General features: G+C 41.3%; 2 protein-coding genes across 3 annotated transcripts; one reads left to right on the forward strand and one right to left on the reverse strand.

Moving 5' to 3' along the window:
• Positions 1–247: 247 nt before the first annotated feature.
• Positions 248–4,094, reverse strand: LOC105554922. Its single transcript, XM_012001608.1, has 3 exons — positions 3,978–4,094; positions 3,027–3,292; positions 248–2,749 (listed from the first exon to the last, which is right to left on the reverse strand). The coding sequence occupies exons 1-3, from the start codon at positions 4,092–4,094 to the stop codon at positions 2,077–2,079; spliced, it is 1,056 nt and encodes a 351-aa protein (XP_011856998.1). The 3' UTR covers positions 248–2,076.
• KCNJ2 (potassium channel, inwardly rectifying subfamily J, member 2) lies at positions 1,861–13,315 on the forward strand. Of its 2 annotated transcripts, none has more exons than XM_011992174.1 (2): positions 1,861–2,097; positions 8,085–9,709. In XM_011992174.1, the coding sequence occupies exon 2, from the start codon at positions 8,301–8,303 to the stop codon at positions 9,582–9,584; it is 1,284 nt and encodes a 427-aa protein (XP_011847564.1). In that variant the 5' UTR covers positions 1,861–2,097; positions 8,085–8,300; the 3' UTR covers positions 9,585–9,709. The 2 variants fall into 2 exon arrangements, with proteins under 2 accessions (XP_011847564.1, XP_011846848.1); XM_011991458.1 differs by lacking the exon at positions 1,861–2,097 and adding an exon at positions 2,763–2,942 and having other exon boundaries at positions 8,085–13,315.
• Positions 13,316–14,059: the final 744 nt, after the last annotated feature.

Below are 14,059 nucleotides of genomic sequence, written 5' to 3' on the forward strand. Positions count from 1 at the left end.
GCTATTCACAATCTGACTGCAGATCCAGATTGTGACTAATATTTGGCTCTAATATTATAGGTGGTTACCGTGGAGAGAATCAGTAAGAGCATAATTGTCATTTCCTTGGAAAAATTTAATCCACAGATGGATCCCAACACCCAATTGCATTCATGTCCAAGACTAATGGGGATTTTTGCTAAATAAGGCCTGATTCAGCCAAAAAAGATAGACTCTGAATACAGAAATCTGTATCATGCATCACTTCAAAAGATGTATTAACTCAAACACTGAAAGCATTGGCACACAGAATTTTCCTAATAGGGACATGATGAAAAGTCATTTATTAATTAAAATACATTTATATTTTCTTTTTTTAAAATGAAGCAATGGGGGTATTCTATGCTACCATGCATTTCCAAAATTTCATTTGCAAAATTTCATCCTTCATACTTCCTTATCTAGCTAATTAAGGTAATGATTCTACTTAGATTGGAAAGTTCTAATTAAAATCATTAATTTTTCCCGAACCTTCTCCTTCAAGAAATAAGCTTTGCTGCACATCCTTCAGTCTTTGGGAGGAGAGAATGTTAGGGGATTGATGCTGATAATTGATGAGAGAGAGCAGAATACATTTATTATGACCTTCCTCCCCCTGCCCAGCTAAATTTATACAGCCAATCATAACCTAATAACTCTGTGTTCCTTTCTTTAAAGATTTTCTTATCGTATGAAACTATTTTGGCCTGTGGTGTATTCATCCTAATTAGAATAGAATACTAAAGCAAAACCATTTCGATCCAAGTTGCATAAAAATGGCATCCCTTTCCGAGTGGTTTTCAAAGAGAGCTCATTACCTGGAACAACAACAGCAAAAGTGTTGCCTCTCTGAATTCACATGGTTTGGAAAATTCTTAGCCATCAACGGATGCACCAACTGAATCATAATAAAGAAGAGAAAATCTATAAGTGATTAATTTCCTTTTTCTATTTAGGCTTAACATGTTTTAAAGGATAATTAAAGTTTTGGCCTGTTTCTTAGAAGTCCAGGAGGAAGCATATTTCAGAAGCTTATTGAACTGAGCGGTAAACTCATTCATTATCCTTTGGTTAATATAGAGTTATCTTGTCTATCCTCAGGTTCTTTTATACAGCCTAGGTTCTTAGACATCCATCTATTTTACAGTGTTAATTCAAGCTGTTTATAAATAACACATGACAATAGATGTTAAAGAAGACCTCCCTTGGGGCAGGTATTATTCCCACGTTCATGGCAACAGAGTTGGTAACAGGACTTGGTGAACAGTATAATCTCAACAAATTAACTGGAACCACATCGCCATTTGGCTATCAGAGCAGCTACACTGAATGAATCATCTCTTGCACACCCTTTTAATTTAAGTACCTTGCTCAGTGCGAAGAAAAAAGGCATACTTGGTGAGGCAGGATTAAGTGCGTATCTGCAAAACCTAAGCAACCGTATTTCACCAGCACCTCCTAGGGGCCACGTGTGGATATGAGGATGGGAGGTGGGGACTCGCACAGAACCTTTCCTTGAATTGTCAGTTTCACCTCTCCTACACACAAAAATCCATCCCGACTGCGCCGTCCACAATACCAGCTAGTTTGCTCAATTAGTTTAGCGACTCAAGGAGGCCTTTCGAAGTTTAAATAAACTGCACAAAAGACACATTTGATCGCTCGAGGAAATAAACATTTAAAACACTCAGTGGAAGGAGACTCCAAAAATATATCCTGTCCTTTAGAAGCAAAGCTTCGTTAGGACACCGAAGTACTCAGAAATAATAGGCACTTACTCTTCGGTTTACACACACACACGGATTAGTTTATAAAGTTCCAGGATCCAGACCCGGGTAACACAAGTTGCTTTTTAGGGGTCTGCGCGCTCTCGCCTGGCTGCTGGGAATGAGGGCTGGGAGGCGCTGAAGCGAGGGCAGATCTGAGTGTCTGTAGGAGTTGCTATTCCAAAAAAATCATTACTCTCTAATTGTTCTGATTTTAGATCAGCAAAGCGTGCCGGGCGGCGGTGGAGAGATTGAGGGCGGACAAGGCGAGAGGGAACGAGCCGTCCACCCTTCAGAGAAGCCTAGGCTCTTTGTAAGTAATTCGCGAACTGTCGGGAGAAGAAACAGCCAAGCGGCGCTGCAGTGACCGCACTTGCGCGCGTCTCAATCCTGGGTGCTCTGTTCGCCCGCCCCAGTCCCTCGCCCCATTGACTCTGCGGCTTCTCCGGGCGCTGCAGCCTCCCCGGGGTACTTTCAAGGGCCGAGGGGCTCCGGCAGAGAGGGAAGGGAGAGCGAGACGTGCCGGGGCCGACGAGCAATCCTGCCCCGGCGGTAAATGTCTCTCTCCGGCGCTGGCATCTCGCAGGCCCCTCGAGGAGCACGCAGGGTAAGCGGCCCCCGAGCGGGGGAACTGGGAAGTGTGTGGGGCTCCAGACGGAGTAGGAAGCTTTGCCCAAGGCCAGGCTGCAATCAGGCAGCCGCAACAGCCGGGCGCGGAGCTTCCCACCTGCTGCTGTCCCAGCTGGGCCGCAACTTCCTCCTCCCCGGCCCGGGCCCGACTCCCCCGGCCGGACTCCGAGGGTGGAGGGGGAGGAGGCGGCGGCAGGTTCCCTCCGCTGGCAACGCCTCGCAGCATCCTCCCCTCCCCGCCGCGGTTCCCGGGGCCGGCCGCGCGGCCAGACGCGCTGCGATTGGCCGGCAGCGGCCGGGGGCGGGGCCAGGAGAGCCGGTGTCGCACAGACAGCCTCAAAAGAGCCCAGGATATTGCAGAGCGCACTGGAGCCCTGGCCAGCGCGCAGCCTTCCCGGCGCCGGCAGGCTGGGTCTTGGGAATTCTGGTTTGCTTTGGCTCACTCGCTTTTTACAAACCACTGGATCTTACATGCCTCTGTACCCCCCACTTCCACTCCATGTCCCCATGCTCCTGCGCCAGCAACAGGTAAGGGCTGCTGTGTTTTCTTCCTTTTCGCTCGCTGCCGGTGTGTCCTGGGGAATGGACTCTGGCCGCCGTCCCCTACCCTACCCTGCCCCGCTGCTCCAGAGGTGCCCAGCTGTCACACTGCTGTAGCGCTCACCCACGCTCCGGAGTCCCAGATCATGCCTATATAGTTTGTGTGCGCACCAGAACATCCCCAGAGCTAAAAATACTGAGACATGCTTGGAACAGTTGAGCAATAGAAACAGATTTCTCTGCAGCATCTGTTTGTGCTCATAACTTCCAGTGCACCAGCTGTAGCGAGATACTGGGTTTGGAGGCAAGGGCGAGAGTGTCTGTGTTCGGTTCTCACTCTAAGGGGAAAAAAAAAAAAAAAAGAAAACGTGGTTGAGGGTTTGGGCGTGCGTCTTGAGCCCTGGTCTTAAACCTTGGCAAATCTTGGGACTTAGCACTATTCTTGATCCTTGGCGGGTTTTTTTGTTTTTTGGTTTTTGTTTTTTTCGTCATTGCTTCAAAGTATAGCCGTGAGTTTCAAACAGAGTGAGTGTCTCAAAGTTGCCTTCCTGAAAGAAGAGCGGGAGCCCGAGTTGAATTTGAGCCTGAGGATCGCAAAACTTTCACATTACATATCACTCTCCCTTAATCAATTTGTTATTTTTAGTAATAATGGTAATACCTGGCTCGAAGACAGTGTGGTTTTAGGGAAGCAAAATAGTCAAAACGACTTGATTCTGCAAAAAGATTGCATCATAGCATGGATTCATCATGACAATTGGAAAAAAAAACAAGGATAGGAAATGGGCAGTTTAATGTCTGTGTCTGGGTAAGGATATCATAGGATGATCACTAGGATAAGGCTGTGCATTCTGACGATTTTCATAAATTCAGATTTTACTTGTTAGGAAATAAGGTGTTATTTGAAAACCTTGGATATGCAGAGAATCCATATTGCATTTTGCCATTTGTTTTCTTTTCACATGAATAATCAATAGGCTGCCAGATTTCCTCTCGCCAATCACTGTTGTGTGTCTGATGTACATTATCGGTACACTTGTTAGCGTTTTCCTGCTCACTTCCAAATGTTTCATTTCTATTTGCCATTATCTGGAAAAAATCCTGGTGCTCAGAAGGGGTAAGAGATGTTAATTGAAGCATGGTGGAAAGGGTGAGGATAAGGTCAAGGCCATTTTACTTAGCTTCCTGCCCTCCTTTCTCATATTTTAATGACACTTTGTTTTTTAATGTTCTTGGTCTCCATAAGAAATATTTGATCTAAACTCTTGTGAATTTTGCTTTTTTTAAAAAAATAAAAGAACACAGTTTTTCTACATCCTTCGGACTCCTCAGTTGCAGAATCTCTGGTTAGCTGTAGCGTCCTTGTATGACTTTTGCGTAGCCTGAAAGATTGAAAAGAGCTACCTGCACAGATTGGATGTTTCAATTTTTTAAGTGTATATTTTTATTTACCAAACATGTCTGTTTTTCAGCATATGCAGGTGCTGAGCAGTGCTACAAGCCAAGTGTCGTTGAGTATAAATGTTAGACATGGGGCTCACGTAGATAGATGGGTATCCCCCCTCCCCTCCCTCTTCCCCCTCCTCCTCCCTTATGTTTATTGAGCTTCTAAGAGGTTGCTTTCCTAGCAGTTGTGCTCACATAGCAACATGTGCCCAGAGCACACTCAGGCTGGTCTATATGGCGTCAGCTGGGAAATAGCTGCTCTAAACACTCATTAGCAGACCTCTCAGCCCAGTACGTTTTCTTTTGCTATCTTTATTTCCTATCCTTAGAAACTTTCTTATTCATTGCACATCATGACCGTGTTTCAGGACACATTTACTCTCATTTGATTTTGTTTTAGTTATTCATAAACCATATTGGAAGTATTACCTCTATAAGTCAAAGCAATTTAGATCCCCCATTTGTACCATGTGATCTCCTTGACCTTACATTTATCCATAGCTCTTTCTGCTTTAACATCTACCTAAGTTTAAAGCGCTGAACTATTTTTTCCATTGCTTATGCTTAATTTTGGCTCAGCCTATAAATAGTCTTAACATGAACAGCACCACATGTAACCTCTCAATTTCCCAAAAATACTTTCTACATCATGGGTTATGGCCTGGATAAAAGTGATTATTTGTGTCCATGAAATTTACATCTAGGCCCTTAAATATTTTGGCTGGAAGGGAAATTTACACATTGTTCATCAAATCAAATTTCAATTCTCTGGATTTGTATCACTTTGTGTTCTCATCTATTCCTAATTGATTGCATCTCAAAACATTATTGTGAATATATGCTTGAAATAAAATTGCATGTAAGCCCTGTTTTTTTAATGATAGCTTTTCCCAGCTTGTTCACGAATTGGTAATTGCTAGTGAGAGAGGACCGGGCAAGGAAGTTTTCTGCTCGCTTAAAGTCGCTCAGGCATGTGGGCAGGTTAACAGTGAAAGCAATTTTTACCATGAAACATTAAGACCGTTACCCCATCAAACCCTGACAGGTTCTAGCTTTTAGCTATGTAATCAGCTCCACAAAAAGTCTGAATACATAGTATATGTGTGTGCACATGCATACACACATAAATCTGTTTTGGGGCATATCTATTTGAAGTGGCAAAAGTTTTCATTTTGCCAAACAAAACAAAACAAACCAAAAAGCAAAACTCCTCTTTTTCTCTTTCCAGGAAGAAATGGTAAAATTTCTAAATGATGCTCCACATGTGGGACAAATTCTGTTATTAGCAATGGAAATAAGACAATAATAGTCTCTCAATACAGACCACTTTCAAGATTCTAAATGTGGAAAGCTATTCATAGGAAGCTGGTATTGTGTGATTTGTGGAATTCAAACAAATGTCCCGGGGTCAGGATTTTTGGAAAGTCCTAATTCAGTCTTTAGATTTCATATGGTTGTTATGTTTTAATCTGGAAGGAGTACAGAAATAAGTCAGAAGAAATTTGACACTGTCTACTCATGGCCCCTAATGGTAACTCACAAGGAAGGATTGTTTTGAATCATGAAAAGGGAATTTCTTGGTGTCAGCTTATAATACAAAGTTCTGAAGTCAATCAGAACTCAAGAATACAAAGCATTCATTAAATGAAGCTCTTCTCCCTTTTTTTTGAAACGTACACCTGCGTTTGGTGGTGTTGCTGTCTCTGTCTGTTTAGAAATGTGAGGCAACTGAGATGAACTAATTACTTGAAAAATGCTGTCCATGTACAGGATCTAGAACCTTGAGGGGTAGGATTCTTGTTTCTTTGGTCCAAGTGCAAACTTCACAGGGGAGCAGACAAAACATTGAAGCAGGTGGAAGGTTAAGAAAGCACAGTAACTTCTTTTTATAAAGTGATTCAAAGGCACTTTCAAACCAAGCATCATTTAGGTGTCAAAAGCTGCCAAAATGTAACACACATTGCAATTTTCATAGATGACTAATCTCAGGAAAAATGTGTTGGGGCACATTCTTGCATAATAACTTGGATAAAGAAGAAGTCAAAAGACAGTAACAAGGCATTTTCAAAGGCAATGCACCTTGCCTCTTTTTAAGGGATCGCACAAAAACAATGTAAATGGATGGCTTGATTTGTTTGCAGCTGGCTTGGCTGAAATCGGTTCTGTTAACTGTGTAATCTTAATGGATTTAGAGGAAAAGAAAAAAATGGAGTCTTCATTATCAGGCATCAACAAATCTCTGACTCCTTTCATGAGTTATTCATTGCCCCCCTTTAATATAGCAGAAGGATTTGGTTGTATGAAAAGTTAAGGATGAGCTTTATTTTTCAGTTCTAACTTATATTCATTTTGTTATCACACATTTGATAAAGGAAGCACCTTAGACTTTCTCTTAGTTTTTTGTTAGTTAGTCAAGGAAAATAGTTTCTTAGGAGTGAGGATGGCAAGTTAAAGTAAATAGATAGTTCTTACCTAGGGAAGAATGAGGCAATTGGAGAAAACTGAGAACTACTATTTGCACATATTAGGTAAAGGTGAGTGCCTTCTCCATAGGAACCTGTAGCAAATAACAGCGCTGGAAATGAAAGTAAGCGGACTAGCATTTATGATCTGTCCTTACACAGTTGTCTCTGTCTGAGAGAACACAGCATTGGACTGACATGAAATGAGTTCCTGCCTTATCTCAATCCGCTAAAGACCTGGTCCTTTGGCACAATGGTGCTTACTTCCTAGCCTGTCATTACACATGACAGCTCCATCTCAGGAGAATTTCAGGACTCTTATTGCTAGGCAACAGAATTGCTCTCTATCCCCCAGAGCAAACCTGCGTCTTCAAAGTCTTCAAGCCAGAATTACCTGCACTAATAGAGACTTAGCAGGCATTTCTGCATAGTGGTTGCTTGAAGTGTGAGAAGTGATGAAGCAAGCCCAAACAGTATCCAGAAACTGGGATCCATTTCAGATGATTATAAGCAATAGGGGCAGTATTCACCATCGTAGGAGGTTTTGTCCACTAGTTCCCTCTGTTTTCAGGATACACTCAATCAAGCCTACTCCAAAATCCATATCACTATTATATTTGTAGGTGGGAATCTGACTTTTGTCCTCTAGCATTTCCTCAGCCTATCCGGTCTGCTAGTTATATCATTTAAACAAAATAGTCTGTCTTCCGATTTCAACCTTGCCATCAGGGGCTCTCATATTCTCCCGTAGTGCACATGCAACTCAGTGAATATCAATACTGCATCCACATGAAGATTTCTAAACATGTCCTCTTTCCAAAAATTTTACAACAAACCTTGGGATCAGACAGTCTTTCATCTGCTTAACAGGGATCGTAGCAGGTGGGGCAGGCCAAAGAAAAGAATAAGAGAAGGGAGAGGTAGACCTGAAAAATAGAATATTCTAGATCCCTGGCCAAAAATAAGGGAAAGGGGACCTGACCTGACATTTTGGTTGAACAACTGTCACAGACAACTCTCCTATGTTTAACGACTTTATGCTTTTAAATAAAAGGTTTACAAAGCATGCTTAGGATACAAAGAAATGTAAAACCTTGTAATTTAATGTGAAGTATACTTATCTTTACCTGATTATGTGTTTTTGTTAGGATGTATTGTCTTAGACAGTAGAATTCTTTAAGAGTGGCTTATTTTGTAATGCACAATCTCTCTTTTCTTGCAGGACATGTTCTCTGGATGTCAGCTGAGTTATTAAAGTAACTCTGCATGTCAGCAGACAGACCTTGGTAGAACCCCGAGGCTCCCAGAGACACCCATCTCTCCTCATTTTTTGTGTGTGTGTGTCTTCACCGAACATTCAAAACTGTTTCTCCAAAGCGTTTTGCAAAAACTCAGACTGTTTTCCAAAGCAGAGGCACTGGAGTCCCCAGCAGAAGCGATGGGCAGTGTGCGAACCAACCGCTACAGCATTGTCTCTTCAGAAGAAGACGGTATGAAGTTGGCCACCATGGCAGTTGCAAATGGCTTTGGGAACGGGAAGAGTAAAGTCCACACCCGACAACAGTGCAGGAGCCGCTTTGTGAAGAAAGATGGTCACTGTAACGTTCAGTTCATCAACGTGGGTGAGAAGGGGCAACGGTACCTCGCAGACATCTTCACCACGTGTGTGGACATTCGCTGGCGGTGGATGCTGGTTATCTTCTGCCTGGCTTTCGTCCTGTCATGGCTGTTTTTTGGCTGTGTGTTTTGGTTGATAGCTCTGCTCCATGGGGACCTGGATGCATCCAAAGAGGGCAAAGCTTGTGTGTCCGAAGTCAACAGCTTCACGGCTGCCTTCCTCTTCTCCATTGAGACCCAGACAACCATAGGCTATGGTTTCAGGTGTGTCACGGATGAATGCCCAATTGCTGTTTTCATGGTGGTGTTCCAGTCAATCGTGGGCTGCATCATTGATGCTTTCATCATTGGTGCAGTCATGGCCAAGATGGCAAAGCCAAAGAAGAGAAATGAGACTCTCGTCTTCAGTCACAATGCTGTGATTGCCATGAGAGATGGCAAGCTGTGTTTGATGTGGCGAGTGGGCAATCTTCGGAAAAGCCACTTGGTGGAAGCTCATGTCCGAGCACAGCTCCTCAAATCCAGAATCACTTCTGAAGGGGAGTATATCCCTCTGGATCAAATAGACATCAATGTTGGGTTTGACAGTGGAATCGATCGTATATTTCTGGTGTCCCCAATCACTATAGTCCATGAAATAGACGAAGACAGTCCTTTATATGATTTGAGTAAACAGGACATTGACAATGCAGACTTTGAAATCGTGGTCATACTGGAAGGCATGGTGGAAGCCACTGCCATGACGACACAGTGCCGTAGCTCTTATCTAGCAAATGAAATCCTGTGGGGCCACCGCTATGAGCCTGTGCTCTTTGAAGAGAAGCACTACTACAAAGTGGACTATTCCAGGTTCCACAAAACTTACGAAGTCCCCAACACTCCCCTTTGCAGTGCAAGAGACTTAGCAGAAAAGAAATACATCCTCTCAAATGCGAATTCATTTTGCTATGAAAATGAAGTTGCCCTCACAAGCAAAGAGGAAGATGACAGTGAAAACGGAGTTCCAGAAAGCACTAGTACGGACACACCCCCTGACATAGACCTTCACAACCAGGCAAGTGTACCTCTAGAGCCCAGGCCCTTACGGCGAGAGTCGGAGATATGACTGACTGATTCCTCCTCTGGAATAGTTACTTTACAACACGGTCTGTTGGTCAGAGGCCCAAAACAGTTATACAGATGACGGTACTGGTCAAGATGGGTCAAGCAAGCGGCCACAAGGGACTGAGGCAAGCACAATGGTTTCAAAGAAAGACTGTAAGCTCCATGATTAGCATAAAGCACTAACCATGCCTCCATTGTGACCCAATGGCACATAGATGTTGTAGAATAAGTTATGGGTTTTTATGTTTTGTTTTGTGTTTTTCCAAAACTTGAACTTGCAGGCAAGCCTTGGTTGGGTATTTGATTTATCCAGAATGCTTCTCTTTAGGGAACAAGGATGTTTTTAATGGCATAACAAAGGCAAGACTCTGCCTTAATTTTTGAAAAGCTGCTAACTACATGAACACAAATGTGTATTTTTGTTGCAGTGTAGTTTTCCTTCTGTGTAATTTTAAAGTCAGTGTTGAACTTGATTGAAAGCTCATGATGCGCTTCAAAGTGGCAAGTATTTGGCTATTAACTGCCAAAACAAGAGCCTGATTTTTTGAGGCCAGTAATTTGTTTGCTAGAATTGATTTTTTTTTCTCTCTCTCTGTTACATAAGGGCATTATGTAACACTAGCCAAATGGTAGCCTCTGGGTGGTGGTTGTTGTTTTTTTCCTCCATGATGTTAATGGGTTATCTCAAATTTTAAGTTAAACTACCTAAAATAAATACCAAAGATAATGCATATTTTTGCACAGTGGAGCTTACACTTAAAAGAAAACAAAGCCCCATGGGCTGCCTTGAAATCAAGAGACAATAACTTTGAACCTCAGCAAGACCTTGAACCGCCGGTTCATTTTGCACCTTATTCAGAAAATAGAGCATCATACTCACCGAGTCTAGTCAGTGTAGTGCTGTTTAAAATTTTGTCCTTTCATGTAACTTTTTTTTTTTTATTTTAAGAGGAAGAAGAAGAAAGGGGCAGTAAAAGTCACACACACACAATACCAACATCCATCCTTTCCTGCTAGGCAGTGCTGGCCAGGCTCATGTGTAGTGTGCGAGATGGTGATGTACTCTTACATTTTTCTGGGCTTTCCCTTTTGCACATTCCAAAATTCATTTCATAAGATCTTCATAGGACCTCCTTGGCATCCTGGCATTCTCAAAACTGAGCCATCCAGCATGACAGATAAATGGGTTTAAACCCTTGCTGCTGAATTTATTGCCTGGACTGTCAGGACATCGCCAGCCCACCTTCACCTTAGAGGAGATGCCACACCTGGCCTCCACGCTTGTTCCTCTGATCAGTCTGTCTGGAGTGAGTCCTACAGTGTCAGATAGGGCGGTGAATGCCAAAGCGGGGAAACGGGGAGGTGTGGACAAGCCAATCTGATGCAGCACTTCAGATCAAGTATTTAGGAGGAAGAGGAAACTTGCCTTTTTTATGGCAGAGGAGAGTAATGAAAATGTCTCAGTATTTTAGGGTCAAAGAGAGTCATAAAAATACAACATAATGACAAGTAAAGGAGATAATGGTCTAAAAAGGCTACTTCCCTTTTCTGTGTGCATACTTATGATTGAATGTGAGCTAAGCATTGTCTCCTGTGGAGCCCTAGAGCAGGTTACTAAGGAAGGACACATTGTTTTCCAGAAGCCTCCCCTGCCTGGCTGACTGCCTTGCTAGAAACATTTTTTTTTTTTTTTTCCTCACTGTAGCTCAATAATGGAACTCTTTTTTTTTTTTTTTTAAATTTAAAATTCCCTATTTGTGAATTCTGGGGTTACTGACTTTTCTTTTTAATTGGAGTCTCAAAATCAACTCTCTTATGGTATTATATCTCTGTATGCCATTAAAAAACAGCTTGTTCTAGAATCACATATTTTGTAAATTGATGTTTGTGATGGTCTCTGGTTCTTGAACAGCCATATCTGAATGCCGTGCCTGCAAAACTATGACAATTTTTGCTGTTTTCAGCCTTCAGATTTGATGGCTTTGAAAACTGAGGTGTTATTTTCAATGAAACCGAGAAAGAGATGTTAAGCAAGTGGTTGTTTTAGATCCAAATGTTAAGGCAGGTTTGGGAAGGTGTTTAAAGAGTTGGAGGAATTGGGGATTGAGTGGACAAGAAAACTTACAGAAGAGGCAACAATTTGGTTCTTGACAGTGAGAGGATATTGAGGGCTTCAGCTGCTGCTATTATGACGTTTTGCAAAGGAAAATAATCAAACCAAAGAGTATTCAGTGATATGTAAATTAAATGAAGATACAGTGGAGAATGGGGGTGGCCACAAAAGAGGCTCCCCCTAAACACAGAGTGCTGCCACTTAAAAAGACTTGAGAAATTTGAAAGGGGGTGGGTATGGGGGGGGGGCAAGAAAGAGGGAGGGAAATCTTTCAACTTATTTCTGAAAAAGAGAAAAAAATATAAAATTTCTGGTGCACAGGTTTGTTTTTTCAAGAAAATTTTGCAGAAGCTATGTTTTTAAAGTGTACATTTTATAAAGTTTATCAGATATTTTCATATTTAAAGCCAAATGTAAATAGAGGTCTGTAAAGAAAAATAATTGCCATAGAAAGTATAATGTCAGTGCAGCAATGTCTGAGAGCTAGTACCTATATGCTACGGGTTAGCATGGTTTTAGCAAATATATACCAGCCTTATAAGGTTCGTATTGCTATGTTCTTCTGTTATTTATTTCAGCATGGACTGTTCATTTGAAACCTTTTTCTAGTTATTAGCATTTTAACAGTTACAAGCTTTAAATGGCAATTTTTTCTTTCTTTTTTTTTTTTGTCAAGAGCCAAGACACAGGTAATGCACGACATTGATTGCTGCATTTTACCTTCAAAATATTTGTCCTTCTTGACTGGGTCTCCTTAATTAGTGTACACATGTCATTAGAATGCAGATGGAGGGGACTCACCGTGAATATCTGGGGTCGATTCCCAGATGTGTGTTGCTTCTCTATTGCAAGCAGATTCCCTGTTGAATTTACTTAGGATTTATTCCCTTTTAAAGAATTTTTGCCCATATCTGGAAGGGCACTATATTTTTGGGGGGAGCCATAGATTCCTGGTGTTCCTATTTTTAAATAAAATGTAGACAAAGTGAATTCTATTTTGATTATTGAGAAAGGAGTAGTTTTCTATCCCTCTAAGAGTATACTTGAATCAGACATTTTAAGGATGTCACTATAGCACTGTTGTCATTTTCAAATTCCTAGAAAAGTTTGTTTTACTTTGTTTTTATTCTGTTAATGCATTCTTTCTTCTCTTTACTTCCTTTCTTCCCAATACACTCCTACCCCAACTCTTGATGTCTATTTGATGAGCTCTGTCCCGTAAATCGTATTTCCCTTACAATTAATAAATGTCACTTCATATTTTATAATGAACCACTCAGTAAAAGCAAAAGCTTGTCCTGAGAAGTAGAGTGAGTTCTTTTTCACTCTGTGTCTAATAATGTTCAGGTGAAAAAAAAAGAGTGTGGCGTAGTTACCTGCCCATCCCTAACCCTCAGCAAAGTAGAATCTCTTTTCTAGTAATTTTGAGTTTCAGCTCTGGGCTCTGGCAAGTTGAACAATCCTAGCCATTGACAATCGTGATAGTTATTATTTTCCCATTTGCTGTCTTTTTGTATCTAAAGTCTTCCTATTGTACTGCACAAACCATGGATTGTACATATTTTTATATATTATGTCTTATTTTATTATTTCTAAATAAAAAAATTAAAAATTGAAAACAAATTGGTGGAAGAATCTTTGGGCTTCCTGTATGATTACTCTAGAAACACCATAAAGCAAATATTCCCAAACAATAGAACATAAACCCTGAGAGGTTAGATGAATAGAGCCATAGAAATGGCAACAGACAGGTGCAGTGGGGTGGCAGATTAGTTTAATTCAAGTTTGAGGAAGTCAAGCTCATATTTTGTTTTTGGATACAACAGCCTAGGTAGAAAGGGAATAGAAAAGACCAATAAACTAGCCAAAAAAAAAAAAAAACTAACAAAAATATTATGAAGTTTAGATTTTGATTCTCTGTTTAATGGGTGATAATGTGTAGTTACTCTTTATTGAGTCTCAACTATGTGTAGAGTTCTTGCATTACATATTATTTTTATCTCATTCCCACAGAAGCCAAATCAGGATGTTATTATTTTGTATTATAGATTAAGACTTGGCAAATAAGTTCTGTAAAGGGCCAGGCAATAAGTATTGTTTGGCTTTATGAACCAGAGGGTCTCTGTCTCAACTATGCAAATTCAGCCTTGTAATGTGAAAGCAGTTACAGACAGTATGAAAACAAATGGTATGGCTGTGTTTCAAAAAATTTTTACTAACTTCTACAGCCAGCGGGCTAGATTTGGCTCATGGCCAGTAGTGTGTTGACCCCTGTTTTAGGTGAAGAAACTGAGTATGAATTTTAAAGCTAATGAATCAGTGAGGTAGTATTTGAATTCCAGTTTTACCTGCATCTAAACCTA

The sequence above is a fragment of the Mandrillus leucophaeus genome, unplaced genomic scaffold (assembly GCF_000951045.1).
Source record: "Mandrillus leucophaeus isolate KB7577 unplaced genomic scaffold, Mleu.le_1.0 Scaffold1, whole genome shotgun sequence".
Lineage (NCBI taxonomy): Eukaryota > Metazoa > Chordata > Mammalia > Primates > Cercopithecidae > Mandrillus > Mandrillus leucophaeus.